This window comes from Cnephaeus nilssonii (genome assembly GCF_951640355.1).
Source record: "Cnephaeus nilssonii genome assembly, chromosome: 2".
In the NCBI taxonomy this organism is placed as follows: domain Eukaryota; kingdom Metazoa; phylum Chordata; class Mammalia; order Chiroptera; family Vespertilionidae; genus Cnephaeus; species Cnephaeus nilssonii.
In genome coordinates, this window is record NC_137073.1 from 61,997,751 (window position 1) to 62,014,908 (window position 17,158).

At 39.3% G+C, this 17,158-nt stretch overlaps 2 protein-coding genes across 19 annotated transcripts in view; one reads left to right on the forward strand and one right to left on the reverse strand.

The window, feature by feature from the left end:
* MCTP1 (multiple C2 and transmembrane domain containing 1) overlaps window positions 1-9,868 on the forward strand; it is a gene marked incomplete at both ends in the record, with an annotated part of 442,947 nt that extends 433,079 nt beyond the window's left edge. For 15 of the 16 annotated variants that reach the window (XM_079799000.1, XM_079799009.1, XM_079799010.1 and 12 more), the window contains 3 exons: window positions 1,941-2,050; window positions 8,701-8,798; window positions 9,734-9,868. In XM_079799000.1, coding sequence (XP_079655126.1) covers window positions 1,941-2,050; window positions 8,701-8,798; window positions 9,734-9,805 — 280 coding nt within the window. Of the gene's footprint in view, window positions 1-1,940; window positions 2,051-8,700; window positions 8,872-9,733 lie in introns of those variants that run through there. The other variant, XM_079799006.1, reaches the window with a different exon arrangement.
* Window positions 9,777-17,158, reverse strand: part of SLF1 (SMC5-SMC6 complex localization factor 1) — a 78,212-nt gene continuing 70,830 nt past the window's right edge. Inside the window, exons 22-23 of one of the 3 annotated variants that reach the window (XR_013815114.1) lie at window positions 13,881-15,281; window positions 9,777-9,834 (exon numbers count right to left, since the gene is read on the reverse strand). The gene's annotated coding sequence lies outside the window, so the exon portion shown is untranslated. Of the gene's footprint in view, window positions 9,835-13,880; window positions 15,282-17,158 lie in introns of those variants that run through there. The other 2 variants (XR_013815115.1, XR_013815116.1) reach the window with 2 other exon arrangements.

Sequence of the window (17,158 nt, forward strand, 5' to 3'; positions counted from 1 at the left end):
AACTAATGCTTGGCCATTAAAATATTTTTTTAATTCTGTGGATGTTTTTAAAAAATTGCCTTAGGAAATATCTAATGTAAAATTAAGAAACATTCTTAATTTTATATTACTTGTGTTTTACTTGAAATACTTTACTAATCTACTTTTTAAAACAACTTTAATTATAAAAACAATAAGGTGATTTACAACTGATTATCAGTAAAAATATACTAAGGCCCCATACTACTACTGAACTATGTAAAAACTGGCCCACTCAAGAAGGGGTGCTGTATATCCGGTTAAGCCTACATTTTCCTAGTTTCATATATCCACTCATTGTTTATTGTTCATAACCCAAAATGTTCTGCAGATTTGACTCCTTGAGCATACACAGAATTTGAGAGGAGTAAGTTATTTAAACTAAAGGTGTAGTGCCTTTGATGTTTCAAGGGATGAGTCTTATTTCATGTCATTTTTTTGTTGAATACATTTCCACACATGCATAGATGCTGAGTTTCCATGTTCTCATATCACATTAGACAGAACAGCCTCCCTCTCCCAAATGTGCCTCGAAGCAACAATCAGTCTTAGACTTCTGAAAATTGATTCCCACGTCTTTCTTTTCCCTTCTTCCTCTCAATGTTTTTTTCTCCATCTCTAAGAAAGTTCCCCTATTCTCCACACCCTGTCCGTGAAGCACAGGGTGAAGTCCTAAATGGGGCCTTTCCCTACTGAGTGTTGTCCTTTCTCTGAGGTATACTGGGTGTTACCTGGTGGCAGCATCTCACTGATACCAGAAGACCTGGGTCAGCTCTCCGGTCAGGCTAGTGAATGCCTGAGGAAAAATGGTTCTTAATCTCTCTGGGTGCTAAGAGACTTCAGAACAGGTGCTGGCTAGAAAACATGAGGGCCAGTTGAAGCCTAGGACCAGATCCTGGCTGTGGACCAGCCTTGGGTAAACTAGGTTTTGTAGAACTTCCATAGGTACAGTAGTGATACAAGAATAAGTATAGGCTGAGGTGCAGCCATCTTTTCTGCACAATAATCTTTTGAATATTAAAAAGAGAAATTCCCCTATAGTCACATGGAATATAATGCAATCTTTAAGTACAAAGTGAAAAGCCTCTATAATTGCATTTTGTTATTATTCATTCCACAACTTTCTTGAATGGGGATCATATTCTAGATTTAGATTCCACAATGCATTGTGGAAATAGAAAAGGACAGTCTTGTTTCCCCTGACATTAGCTACACTGGTAAGGATTCTTGGATACTTCCTCTTCCAAGAGGAGAAAGAGAGAACACAGGGAGCCCTTCAGTGAAGCTGCCCAGAGAAGGGTTTTCTGAGGGAAGAGCCAGTGCCCTCGTACAAGGAACAGTGTGATGATGGCTCTGAGCTGCGCCCCAGGAGAGCAGGCAGACCCTCAGCCTTCTGTTCTCTCCACAAGCAGCAGAAGCAAGGGAAGCACAGGTGTAAGGGAGGGAAGACATGATTCTTTACCTGGCAGTTTACAGGTCGCTCACTCTAGCCATGGGAGGAAAATGATCAAGTCCAAAAAGCCAGACCCTAAAGGTAATTGAAAACAAGACAATCAGATTGATGCAACTTTGGTTCTTTTACTAAAAAAAAGTAAAAAAAAAAAAAAATTTAAATATTAAACATTTGACCTAGGAAGACAATAAGCAAGCCATATGCTACAAAACTAAGGAACCACTCCTAAATTATGGTGAGATATAGTACTGAAAGAAAATCTCTTAATAATCATCCTTTATTGGATCAAAAACTGCCCAGGACAACCCCCACTCCAAGTGAATATAACATACATTACCAGGAAATTAGAACAAAAACACTAACATTTATCCACATCATGTATAATTTCTTATTTCCTTTAAATATCTTTTGAGGCCTCCTCCCTTCCTAATAAGAAATGCTAGATTGCTAATGTTAACCTCTCATTCAGTACTTTCAACTGGACGGTCCCATTCCTAAGCTGGCTGGCCATCGTCGCCCTCTGTGTGTTCACAGTCGTCCTGTACTTCATTCCACTGAGATACATTGTCCTTGTCTGGGGTAAGTAAAGCCTTTTTTTTTTTCTTTTTTAACTGTCTTAGCTGCTAAGAACAAACTATTTTTAAGGGATGAATTATACTGTCAGTAGTTCCGTATATTTATGGTCATGAAGCTACTCCATGATGAAAAGAGACAGGTCGGTTAAAAATCACAACAGTATAACGATTTAAGTCTACCTGCAAAATGCATTTTTCTTATCTGGCACCATAGGCTCCATCATACTATAAACAGGTAGCTGTGCAGATTCTTCATACATCAAAGAGTAGCTCTGTCTAGATATCACTCTGATTTATTTTCACCACTTACACGTAAACAGAGGCATTTCAAGCCATATGGTGCATTCAGGACAATATGCTTTTGTGCTATGGTGCTTTGTCTTGTGGAAGTGTCTGTAAACATGGTACTATATACGGCCACCTGTTTAAGAGGTCACCTGTAGGATACAGAAAAGGGTCCCTGTCATTGACAGGCTGCTTAGGAACAAGAAACCTGCTTTATGTGTACTAAATAAGAATGCTTCTGCAAAAACCTCCTTTAAAAATATTTTTGGGTCCTAATTTTTAATGCAGTTATGCCGCATGCCAACAGTTCTTGTGTACCAAGTTTCAGCATTCTTGATAGTTTTGAGGTTCCTCCCTCCCCCCTATATCTGACAAAGCTCTTGGTTTGGAAAATTCTTAATCTCCAAGATTGACTAATATATAAAATTATGACATTAATTATATACATACATACATATTATATATACACTAGGGGCCCAGTGCATGAATTCGTGCACCTTGAAAGGAACTGTGGGCCGCGAGGCTATAGTAGGCACAGGGGCAGGTCTCGGCCCATCCTCTGCGTCCTCGCCTGGCCCCTCCTGCCATGGCCCCTGGTTCCGTCTGCCACCACTGCTCCCACATGCTGACGGCACCAGCCCCACTCACACCCACTGATGGTGCAGAGCAATTGGGGCCAGCAGCAGCAGTGGGTACAAGCGACGGCTGCTGCCTCGATAGCCCCTCAGGAGCAGGGGGAGGTGGAGAAGCCCTCAGGGGTGATCAGGGCCTGCAGCCGCTGCTTGTACCTGCTGATGGCACGGAGTGGTCGGGACTGGCGCTGGGCACCGGCAGTGGGTTGAGCGGCAGCTCCAGTGCCAGCTGCGGGTTCGAGCGGGGCCAGTGTTGGCAGTGGGTGTGAGCGGGTCCGGCGCTGGCAGCAGGTGCGAGTGCTGGGCGGGACCGCGGCACACAGGAGCAAAGAATCTAATCTAATAATAGACAAATATGCAAATTGACCGCACCTTCGCTACGCCCAAGCCACACCAGGACAAATACGCAAATTATCCCAACAAAGATGGTGGCTAATTTGCATATCGCGACAGCATAGAAAGAAGCCAAGAGCTGCAGAAGGGAGCAAAGCTGCAGAGAAGCAAGCAAGCAGGGGGGGGGGGGAGGAGAAGGGAGGAGCGGAGGCGGGGCCGGGGGAGAAGGGAGGAGCGGAGGCGGGGCCGGGGGAGAAGGGAGGAGCGGAGGCGGGGCCAGGGGAGAAGGAAGGAGAGCCGGCTGGCGGAGAAGGCGGGCCGGCGGAGAAGGGAGGAGCGGAGGCGGGGCTGGGGAAGAAAGAGAGCGGGCTGGCGGAGAAGTTAGAAAAGCAGGGGGGCTGGCGGAGATCGCGGAGCGGGGGACAAGGGAGGAGAGCAGGCAGGGTGGGGTAGAGTGCAGCAGGAAACCCTATTGCAGGATTTTTCCTGCAACGGGAACGCTAGTTTTCAATAACCACCAGCGGCTCACCCTGATGACACCAACTGGTATCTGCCTTGGTCTGGCGCCCCTGCTCACTTGCTCCATCATCTCACCGCAGCCAACGTCCACCATGTCCCGCACCTGCCCCCTGGTGGTCAGTGCATGTCATAGCAACCAGTTGTTCTGGCATTAGGTCTATTTGCATATTAGCCTTTTATTATATAGGACTAGAGGCCCATTGCACGAAGATTCGTGCAATAGGCCTTCCTTCACCTGGCTGCCGGCACTGGTTTTCCACTGGCACCGGTTTTCCTCCAGCACCTGGGACCCAGGCCTTCGCTCTGGCCGCCTTCCACCTTTGCTCCAGCTGGAGGCTTCGCTTCGCTCTGGCCGGAGCACCGCTCCTGTAGCTCCCTCCGTCCCCCGCCATCCCTCTCATAGCAGGCGTCCTGCCCTGCCCAGCTGCTCTGTGCCTGGAGCTGCTGGGGGGCGGGGCCGTCGGCACCTTTGTCCTGCTAATTTGCATATTCCCTCCTGATTTGCTGGTGGGCGCTGTGGAGGTATGGTCAATTTACATATTTCTCTTTTTATTAGTATAGATATGCACATACACAAGACTGGGTAGAAGTAGAATTCTCTACTTGTCCCTGGTCTCCACACACCTAAGATTGCTAAACTTATACAAAATACAAAGAACCGAAATGGGCCTTAACTCCAGACAACATGTGCTCATACTGACAACAAAAAGATCAAAGAGAATGTTTTGTTCTTTTTAAGGCTTTAAAGCACTATACTGGAATAAAGGGAGAAGGGGGTTAGATGTCTCTAAGCCCTCCACTTTTAAGATTCCTTTCTCCCTAATTTTTTTGGCCTTTTTCCTATCATGAATATGTCCTCTTATCACTTACCATACATAACCTTACCTCTGTATCTTGGGTAGGGAGAGAGGGGTAATGGGAATAGTGACTATTTGTTTTTTTCTTAATTTCTATAGTTTAAAGAAACAGTTTCACCTAAGACAGTACTTTCGCTATGCTAGGGAAAAGGCATTTTCCACCATGTTCTTTTTCCCTAGTGCAGTGATGGTGAACCTCTGACACGCGTGTCAGTGCCATTTTTGATGACACGCGGCCGCTGAGGCGGCCGCATGCCGAGGATGAAACATTTATGTTATTTAAACTATAAATATTGCGAAATAATGTTTTTTCCTCAAAGGGACACACTACCCAAGTTATGCTCAGTTTTTTGGCGAAGTTTGAAACACCAAACTCAAAAGGTTGCCCATCACTGCCCTAGTGTATGTTCCAGCCCTCATCTTGCATTCCTTTCTCTGATATTTAAAACAGATGCTCTTATTGTGAAGGAATTAGAGTAGAGCATTTGGCAGTTATTACCCCTAACCAACTGAGGGCCACTCCTGCCATCTAGGTTGTGATAGGTGGTGAATCTGGTTTCGGTTGCCAAGGTTTCCCAGGTTCCTGGAAGCTGGAGCCCATGGCAGACATCTGGCTCTGTAACTTGGGAGCCACTGGCTAGTCTTAAATGTAATTTTTAGAGAATGTGTTTGGGCCTCTTGTTTCATTCAATGAAAGGAAACAAGAACAGTATTCCTTTAGTGGTAAGTGATTGCTGAAATATTAACCAGAAATTTCAGAGGGGCCTCACATCGGGACACAGGAAGAAAATTACTCTGCTACATACCCTCAAGAGCCACAAAGTTCTAGGTTATGGCTCAGGTTTTATCAGACTACTGATTTCATATACAGTTGTTTACCGGTATATATTTCAATGTGCCTATGTTTGGTAATTTAAGTGCAATCCTATATAATAATAAGGCCATTCAACCGCTTGCTATGATGTGCACTGACCACCAGGGGGCAGATGCTCTGACCAGTAGGTTAACTTGCTGCTGGGGTCCAGCTGATCAGGACTGAGTGAGATGGGTCAGACATACCCTGGAGCCCTCCCACGGTCCCTCCCCGGCCCTGATCATGCACTGTTGGGGTCCCTAGGCCTGGCCTGCGCCCTCTTGCAATCTGGGACCCCTCAGGGGATGCCGGTTTCAGACCGATCCCGCAGGCCAGGCCAAGGGACCCCACTGGTGCACGAATTCGTGCATTGTGCCTCTAGTATAAATTTAAAAGAATAGACTTGTCACATTGAAATTTTACATTATAACACAGAATATGTAGAATAGATACTTCTAAGTTTTATACATTATTTTGACATTTCAACTGCATTAACCCTTATCCACACTGACTCTCCAGGTAGTACAGAGGATTAACTAATGAGTAACTTAGCATGGGTAGATGTTGTTTGTCTCTAATGATTCTTGGCTGTTGTGATCCAAATTAGTCAATCATGGCAGCCTCTTTTGCAAGAATTTAATGTACACTTCTTGTAATTTAAAAGAAAAACTGATTTCTAAAAATCCCAATGCCAGTGATAGAAACATTTTTTTCTTCTGATGAGAACTTTTAAAATGTACTTTTAGCAACTTTCAAAAATGCAATTACAATATTATTAACAATAGTCACCATGGTATTCATCAAATCCCCATGACTTATTTATAACTGGAATTTTGTACCTTATGACCTCTTTAGCCCACTATCCAATCCCCTCTTCAAATAACCACCAATCTGTTCTCTGGATCTATGAGCTCATTTTTGTTTTAGATTCCATGTGTGAAATCATACAGTATTTGTTTTTCTCTGACTTATTTCACTTAATATAATGCCCTCAAGGTCCATCCATGTAGTTGGAAATGGCAAGATTTTGTTCTATTTTTATGGCAGAATAACATTCCATTATATATCACATTTTCTTTATCCATTCATTCATTGGTTAACACTTTGGTTGTTTCCATTATTTTGGCTATTGTAAATAAGGCTAAATGAACATGTAGTGCATATGTATTTTTGAGTTAGTGTTTATTTTATACAATTAAATACTCAAAAGTGGAATTGTCTGATGATACTGTAGTTCTATTTTTAATTTTTTGTGGAACCTTCATACTGTTTTCTGTAGTGGTTGCACCAATTTACAATCCCACCAAGAGTGTACAATGATTCTCTTTTCTCCACATCCTTGCCAACACTTAACTTTTTATTTTTTTTAACAGGTTTGCCATTTTGGTTTTGATTTGTATTTCCCTCATCAGATTCCTGTTGGCCATCCGTATGTCTTCTTTGGAAAAATTTCTATTCAGGTCCTAGCTCAAAGAAGATATACAAATGGCTCAGTTGGTTGGAGAGTCATCCCATATACCAAAAATTGTTGTGGGTGTTCTCCCCGATCCAGGCACATACCAAAAGCAACCCATCAATGTTTTTCTCTCTCAAAATCAATAAAAACATCCTTCAGTGAAGATTAAAAACACACACACACACAAAGCATCACAATGAGATATCACCTTACACCAGTAATAACGGCTATTGTCAATAGGACAAGAAATAAATGCTGGTGTGGGTGTGGAGAAATGGAACTTTTGTGCACTATTGGTGAGACTGTAGATTGGTATAGGCACTACAGAAAACAATTTGGAGGTTCTCCAAAAAATTAAATTAGAGATACCATATAATCCAGCTATTCCACTTCTGGGTATTTATCTAAAGAAATCCAAAATGCTAATTTGAAAAAACTATATATATATATATATATATATATATATATATATATATATATATCCATTTTAGCATTATTTATAATAGTCAAGACATGAAAGCAACCTAGGGGTCCATCAATAAATTATTGGTACGCATCTATATAATGGAATATTAATCAGCCATAAACAGGAATGTAATCTTGCTGTTTGAGTCATCATGAATGGACCTAGGGAGTATTATGCTATATATACTTCCTATATATAGTAACAGTGCTGTATTATATAAAGGAAAGTTGTTAAGAGAGCAGATACTAAGAGTTCTCATAGCAAGAAATATTTTTCCTTTCTTTGTTTTGTAGCCCTATGATAGATGTTAAGTAAGCCTACTGTGATAATCATTTCATATGCTATACACCTTAAACCTATATAGTCAAGTATGTCAATTATTTCTCAAACTGGAAGAAAAAAAAGTGAAGTAGTTTGGGGGGCTTCTCTCTCACGTATTAAGTCTTAACAGTTGGGGATGCCTGATATGGGGTTCAAATCCTATGCTCCTCAGGGAGAAGCTCTGGACTGGAGTTCCCTCCAGACCGTAGGTGTGGCACCGGGGGTGGGGTTTATTGTGACATTGTGCCGCAGACTCTCCTACCTGTTTCCACGTGGGCCTTTTCTTGTTCGTCCAATGTGTAGTATTCACTCAGCCAGTTTTCAAAGGAAGTTTTTCCATAAGCAACTGTAGATCTGGTGTGTTTATCGGAGTTCAGGATCCTTTTATACCACCATCTTCAAAGCTATTGTTGTTGTTTTTAAGCTGGTGATAAATCCTTTCTCATTTAAAGTAACTTTGAAATAAAATCAAGGTCTTCTACACATTTAGCCTGCGTAACAGTGAGCTCCCCCCCCCCCCCCACACACACATATTTTATCTTTTCAAAAAGAGAAAATCAATAAATGAGACTTCTTGCCTTAAAAACAATCCCAATCAAAATGCAGGAAGACAATTTTCATCATAGATGGGACACTGAAGTACAGTAACACTGAGGGGAGGAGAGAAGCAAATAAGGTCATTGACTATTCTTGCCACGTGCCTTTTTTTTCTGCAAAGGAAGCCACTAAAATACAAAGACAAAAACAGCAGCCATTGGGTTGGGAAAGAGAGAGGAAGGGTTCAGAGAAGGAAGAGAGACAGCTGGATTTATTGGTTCATTCAAGGCTAAAGGGCAGCTTAATCTAGATCTTCGAAGCACTTTAATACATTTGCCAGAAATGTGTTTTCTATAACAAACTATGGAGATTTCAATAGTCTATCACTTTTTCAGGCATCAATAAATTTACAAAAAAGCTTCGGTGTCCCTATGCAATTGACAACAACGAACTGCTTGACTTCCTTTCCAGAGTCCCTTCAGATGTACAAGTGGTATGTAGATTTCACTATTATTACTACTATTTTAATGAAGGGTAGCATTAGTTTTTAACTTTATTTTATATCCTTTTAATTTCAAAGGTTTTAAAGAGACAGGTAAAGTTAATAAAGCCTGTTGCTGATCATGCTGTTGAGAAATTTAGCCTACTTGGGGTGCTAACCTAGCAGAACTCATAGAGGAGAATGAGGAATGAGAGGGGTTGCATCAAGAACCTACCAGAGCCTTCAGGGACAAGGAAGGTTCAGCTGGAGACTGAAGGGAAGTCACCATTACCTGAAGGGAAGAAACAGGAATATTAGATGATGAAAGCAAAGTGTGCCAGTGGACATTTGGGAGAAAAACACTTCTTTGCACAATCTGCACAAATTGAATGAATTTTAAAGATGCATATTTAAAGTCAGTGAGTGGGGGAGAAGGCTTTTGAAGACTGGAGCATATCTCAATTCTTTAAAATCCTTTCAGGTTAATTAATGCCCATTAATCAACTATTTTCAGAGTAAAATGAGAAGTGTTTTTATCAAAATCTTGAAACTGGGTGACAGTGATACCTTTTTCCTTTGTTCCAGTTGAGTTTTTTATTTAGTGTCAGACATGAGAGTGAGCTGGATATTAAACCTATATTACACGATAATCTGTAAAGAACCATTATCCATCCCTTCAGAATAGATGAGATGGTTTTGCTTTTAATGTTATGTCTTATGGACAGTGAAAACCGAAGTCTGTTACCAGAGGTCACATCGGGGTTCTCATGTAGCTTCTGGCAGGATTTCCCTCAGACTCTTGCTGTATCACTCTATTGTTTTCTGTATCCCAGCTGCAGATCTCATACAGCTTCCAGAGTGAGCACTTTTTTCCTCCAAGCAGTCTTTCCTTCCTTTGCCACAAAGTGGCCACCTGACCAGTCTTTCTCTGAACTCTGTTTAAACAGGTGCAATACCAAGAACTGAAACCAGATCCCTCTCATAGCCCATGTAAAAGGAAGAAAAACAATCTTGGCTAGCTCGCTCCCAGCACTGAGAAGACCAGCATCTGTTTGGGAAGATAAAAAATCCTTCAAGCTTCAGCAGCATTTCCTTTCTTTCTGCTTTTTATTTATTTTACCTCTTAAAAAAATGATCGTGAGACTTTGTAAATAGTGTATAAGGGCATATGTCTTTGAAAATATACTTCCATTGTACAGAATCAATTTGATAAAAGTTTACTTACTGCTGGAATGAAAGCTTTGTTAGCGGTGGCTAATAATATAACACACTGGAATAACTAATGTAAGAATGGTAACACTGGGAGATACACACTTCTCTAATTACAAGTGGAAGAACCAGATTAGATTAAATGCTTTGTTTTGCCTGATTAAATCTACATACATGTTAGTTTTTTCACGTGACTATTTTTTATCTGAAAAGTACATTACAGTTTTCTGTTTTACACACTTTGAAAGGGAAGAGGGAGTCCCAAGACGTGAATAATGGAACAGATGCATTTCAATTTCACATAAATTCTGATTTCAGATCCTGACATTTATTCCTCAGCAAAGTATTTAGCTATGACTAGGCTGACTTTAAGCTAATGAGTGAAGGTATATTCACCCCTCAAAAGATATACTCTGAAATCCTACAAAGAAAACTTTCCTTCTATCATTCCATCTAAAACCTTAAAATCTCTACAGGATTATACATAAATACTGCCAGGTTTATAAATGAATGCCTATCTGAATTTTTATACCTACCACTACTTTAATTTGTATCAAGTTAGAAAATTAGCAAAATTTCAGTAAACATACTAGCAAACTAAATCCATATTGCTTTTGGTGTCAGATTATACCCCTAAATATCTAAAAATATTTAATACTCACATGTTCTCACAGAAAAAAAAGTTATGTGCTTTCTCATTAGATTACTGAAATCTTTAATGCATACTATGATTTTTGTTATTAGTGTGAATTGTAATGTAGAGGAGAATGCAGTGTACTAAGTGATATGCCAGTGTTTCGTTACATTCATTTATAGAAAAAAAAATCATTCTTGAAAATATGAATGCATGAAAATCTATTTTGTAAAATAAACTGCTTATGGGGAGGGGGAGTTTGCCTTTAAAAAGATTTCACTACTTACTATAGAATCTATATTTAAAAATTGCATTCCCAAGACTCTTGTGGTAGTTTTTCTAACTTCAAGTGAGTGTACCTCTGGAAAGAGAAATAATTTGGTGAGAATGTCTTACTCCCCACCCCCCACCCCCGACTTGGTAGGGGATTAAGCTTGCCTAAAATTGCTACAGAATGTTTTGCACTACTTTATTAATAGACTGAGAAAGGGTGAAGATGGGGGTTATGTTGGAAAAATGTAGAAAAGACCGAAGCAAGAAACATATATTTCTCTCTAAATTCTTTAACAATAAATTTAATCTCATCAAAGCTGATTTTTTAAAGTATTTTTATTTTAAAGCTATGTTGTTAAATACTATTTCTTATGATAGAACTATTTTGATCTGTTTATACACTATGGTTGAAAGATTGTCAATTAAATCCCTTTCTATAGAAAGGCTTTGACCTCAATAAGCTCCGTTTAGTGCATCATGTTTGTAACGACATGCTTATATTCGCATACCATCACTCTATGTTGCTAAGACAATATTCCATGAAGTTGATGTTACTACAGAAAGTTTGTTGATAGGATAATTTGTTTGAAATTACCTTTGATTATACCTTGTGTGAGGTTTACATTTCACGCTGACAGTGTCTGCTCAAATGTCTACAAGCCTGATATTCTGCGACCCCAGATGTACCTAGTGGATAGTAACCATTAATGGATGACTAATTTTTGTTTCATTCTATGAAATTTCAGATGTTTAGTTCAATGGCAATGTTGACTATACCTTCACTGCATTAAATAAAAAATCTTTTCTAAGTATAATCAGTACTTATTTTTTTGGTGGCTGAGGGAGGATTGTGTACATATTCTTATAAGTGACACTTAGAGAAACTCATGTTTGGTTTGGACATATAAGGCTTTCCCTGAATCCTGGACTTTTAATAAAATTCAATACTTTCTGAGGGGTGAGCATCCAAGGAAGCTGACAGAGGAATAAGAACTATCTGGAGGCATGAAAGTGATATTCATAGGAATCTTCATTGCTTTTAGAAACTACTACATTCACAGGCTAAAAACAAGAGACTATGTCTAGTAAAATTTTAACTCTTTCCCCTATGTGAGGGGTTTACAGAGCTGTTTAACTTTAGTTTTTGAGAGATTTGCCACGTAAATATTTCAAGATGTCTGACACCTAGTTAAATGGCTAAATACAGAAATCATGTGAACTACTAAATATATTCCTCAGTATTTTTTAGTGAGTCAATTCATTGAAGGTCATTCATATTCCAACTACGATACTTCGTAAGAAATGCATATCTTAACTTTTTTTCATCTATAAAAAGAACTTAGTACTTCTGGTTCATTTTGGTACTGTTCCACGGACTCAAATTGATGGATTCTGTAGGGATTCCAAAATATTTTTGAATCATTCTATGCACAAGGAAAATCTGAATAGACAGATTCTTTAGATAACTTTGCTTTGTGGTATATTTATTGAGTACCTACTATATGACTTGCCCTGTCACAGGCAATAATCACCCCAATTAAAATCAATTCTGGAGCTAAAGTATAGTGAGAGCAAAATTTAATTGACATATTTATGAAAGTATCTTTTGTATTTAAAAGTGAAGAAAACTTCAGTGGTAAGCTCTCTTACTCATAGGAACTTTTCTTCCCTCATTTTGATCTCAATATCTAAATGTCCCTAATACTGAATGTAGTTTACTCTTGTATTAACAAGTCTTACTCCGAAGCTTTTAGTTTCTACATTTGTTAAATGTAACTAAATATTTATCTTTGACTTTTGTACTCGCATATATATAAGGCAGCTAATGCTCTAGAAATACAAATAAAGACAGCCACCATTACACTTTTTGAAAAAGCCTCAGGTTATTATTAAATTAATACTTATTTAAATTCTGGGACTTATTGAATTGAATATATATGGACAGATGCCTATTCATTTCGTTAGAATATCTAGAATCAGCCTTTTCTAACTGCTCAGACAAGTATGAATTAAAACCACAAGAAAATAACATAATGAATACTTACAATAGTGTCATTCCTTTAAATTATAATTCTCTTTCCTAGGATGACTGGTATAACTCACTGAAGACAACAACAACCCATAAACATGTTTTTGTTTTTTTTTAGTGAAAATGTAACCTGTTATACCTTAGGCTTTTTACATTTGCAGAATGGCAGTAACATCAAAAGGTTTATTCTAGCTGAATCTCTGCGATTTAAGAAATATCAAGGAAATTCTCTCATTATGTAAGAACATTATGGAAATAAAAATGTCCAAAGTGGTCACATGCTATTGAAACTAACAACACTGTGAAAGGTTTGCTGAAAACATAATTTTTACATTTGTACTTTTACCAGGGGATCTGGATTAACCCCCATCTCCTACCCCAAAAGGTGAAACAACCAAATATACAATTGGTCTCAAATAAGTTTCAAGTCATTGGGATCTTCCATCCTTCACACTCAAAACTGACAATATAAAACTGTTCTATGCACAAACAATATTTTTGTAGACAGGTTTATTTATATTATGGTTGCGTCTCCAAATGTCACTGAAAAATTATATGACTCCATTTTTAAAAAGGAAACCAAATAGCACAGCTGCTCTGGTCAATTAACAGTGTTACTCTAAACCAGGGGTGGGGAACCTTTTTTCTGCCAACGGTCATTGGATATTTATAACATCATTTGAGGGACATACAAAATTATTAACTTTAAAATTAGCCTCCTATATTTGGTCAAACATTTAATTAACTCACCCCTAATACCTTGGCAGGGCCAGACCAAATGATTTTGAGGGCCTTATAAGGCCTGTGGGCCGGACGTTCCCCACCCCTGCAAGTTGAAACCTTTTTTTATCAAGCTAAACAAATAGTTATGAAAGTAGCTTTGTGCCCAAGTATTTTCAGTTGTAGCAAAAATAAAGTAATTCTCCCAAAGAGAAAAGGAATGACCAACCTGAAAGTCAATGAGCAAACCTTCAAACCATCAGGAATGCATCTGATGAAATACCGAGATCTGGCCGAGTATGGCTGCTGCTGCTGCTGCTTCTCAGGCAAGGTGATAATATAAGCTCAGTTCCACTTTCTAGTCAAAGACAAGCTTCAGAATGCCAAGGGTCAACTTGAGGCATGCTATCTTACCAGAGTTCAAAATGGTAACAAGTTTAGGGGAAATGCTACCTGTATAGCGAGAGGTGCACATCTGGCCCCAACCACTCTTAATTGTCTCTTGATTACTGGAGACATACCTGCAATAACAGTGAATATAAATTATAGTTACAGCTGGACCACAGGGAAAAAACAAAGTGAGGGGGAGGATATGCCATTACTTGTTCTAAGTTCAGAGATCTTTTAATAAAGCTACTCAAAGAAGTAGAAAACTTTAAACTCTATATCATCTCCACAAAACATTCTTCCTTTTATATAGGAGTGAGTACGACAATTACAAGTCAAAATTTGTGTCTAACATGTAATACTGGAACTATGGAAAACAATTTATTGCAATCAAATTTGATAAAGATTTAAATATCTATTTTCTACTATACAGACAGGGATGTTTGTGATTTTGTCTTTGTTTTATAATAAGGGAGGTAGCTCACCCAAGTTCTGACCCAACCTTACATAATGGCATATCTATCACTTACCTTAGTCCTAGAACTCTTAAAGACTTCAGATTCCATTAACACAGAAAACGAGCAAACCATAGCAGGGTTTTTGAAGCACATGGGAACCCACCTGGAAAATTCCACATACTATGAATGCTCGGAGTAGTTTTAAAACAGACCAACGTAATGTTCCACTTTATTTGAAGTTGCCGAACATGACTTTATAAATTTCCTTGTAGGATGAAAAAATGCATTTTCAGGTATAACAGAGAAAAACTTTTTTTTGGGGGGGGTGGTGGGGTGGGCGTGTTATCACAAAACATTCAGCACTTGATCACCAAGAGTCAGGGATCTGACTCTTGTGGGGTAGGGTGCCAGGTACACACCATCCATTCTTGTGGCACTCTGATGCTAACACAAAGGACACACACCAAGTTACTTGATTTCCCACGATCTCTTATGACTGTGATATAACCCTGGCAAGCAGGTGAGAAATCTCCTCCTCAAAAACACCTTGATGTGATATTCTCTCCAGCATTCTGTAATTATGATGAAGGCACCCAATGCATTTATATAAAACAACTGTTAAAACAGTGTATTTTCATTGTATTACTTAGAACAGTACCTTATAAGAAGCCATTTCCCTGGCCTTCACAGAAGAGGGGCAAAATAAGAACCTCTGGAGGACTGTGGCAAGATACTTTGACTCAGATTTCTCAGTAGATGGCTGGCTGTTTGTACCTGCACCGATGCTGTAAATAATAAGATCTATATTAAAAAGTGAATGTTGCCCTAACCAGTTTGGCTCAGTGGATAGAGCGTCAGCCTGCAGACTCAAAGGTCCCAGGATCGATTCCAGTCAAGGGCATGTACCTTGGTTGTGGGCACATCCCCAGAAGGGGGTGTGCAGGAGGCAGCTGATTGATGTTTCTCTCTCATCGATGTTTCTAACTCTCTCTCCCTCTCCCTTATTCTCTGTAAAAAATCAATAATATATATATATATATATATATATATATATATATATATATATATATATATATATATATATATATTTTTTAAAAAGTGAATGTTTTACAGATCTATGGTAATACAAGAAAAAATTCGCAATCCTATATAATAAAAGCCTAATGTGCAAATTGTCCCCCTGACCAGGAGTTTGATTGGAAGTTTGACCCAGGGCAGGGCCAGCCAGCCAACTGCCTGTGGCCCCTCCCCCTGACTGGCCCTGCCCAGGCCAGTGGCAGCAGGCAGCCTGGGCAAGGACCGGCAGCCGCTAGGGACCCTACCCATACACAAATTTCGTGCACTGGGCCTCTAGTTTATTAATATATTAGTGAACTCCTTCCAAAGTCATTTAAGGTACAACCTTTGATAAGTGTAGCCATCATTTAATCTTACTGTCTCACTGCTTTTTGGTGTTGAATCTGAGAGGGGGGGAAAAAAACAACAACCCACCAGAGGACAAGTAATTTTAAGGTTTCATGAATACTTCTAAAATCAGAAAAGGTGATAGTGAAGACATGTTATCATGAAGTTCAACCTTTGGCAACTTAAGAATTCCACTAAGGAGTCATGACTTACCCAACATGGTGAGGCAATACTTACAAGGGAATTACAATGAAGATTAAACAAGTATATCAGTGACAAGATAAACCAGATTTATTCTCAAAGGAGGGGAATACAGTATAAGTGTGTTATTTGAGATTTGCATTAGGTGATACTATCCTATATAATAAAAGGCTAATATGCAAATCGACCATACGGTGGAACAACCAGTTGCTATGATGCACACTGACCACCAGGGGGCAGATGCTCAATGCAGGAGCTGCCCCCTGGTGGTCAGTGCGCTCCCACAGGGGGAGTGCTGCTCAGCCAGAAGCCCTGAGCTGGGCTCACAGCTGGCAAGCACAGCAGCGGTGCAGGAGCCTCTCCCACCTCCACAGCAGTGCTAAGGATGTCTGACTGCTGGCTTAGGCCCGCTCCCCTTGGGCTGCAAGAGGGCATAGGCCGGGCTAAGGGACCCCCACAAGTGCATGAATTTCATGCACTGGGCCTCTAGTGTTTAAATAAATCCAACACTGAAGAAAAGTGGTATATTTTAAAATATATTTTATATTTTAAAAATCCAGTAGATGCCAGTTTAAATATGACACCATTAGAAAATTTCAGGACTGATCCTCTTACCTATATCAGGAGCACTGCTTTCAAAAATAAATTAGCTATTGAAGCCAATTAAAAACAAATATAAGTTTCATTACAAAAATTTGGAGAAGTGAAAATGAAATATTCAAAATTGTATCACAAACACAACCATTAGCAATGCATTCGCTTACAATCTTTACCCCTGTGTGGTTTTACTTAGAGAATACTTTAATTACATTGAAATAGTTTCTCTTTTTAAAAAATAACTAAAATTAGTCAATAAAAATATCATTGAGGAACCAATTCAGCCTCTTTTTTTCCAGCCACTTTCTGTAAATGACTTTGAACCTTTCCTTAAGACCATTTCCTCCTATAACATGACAGTATAAACTTAAACGTATTTTAAAAAGAGTAAAAGAACTGAAATCACAAGAAAATAAAAATGAGAAATCTAGATTTGCCTAAACTTGAGAAGACTGAATAT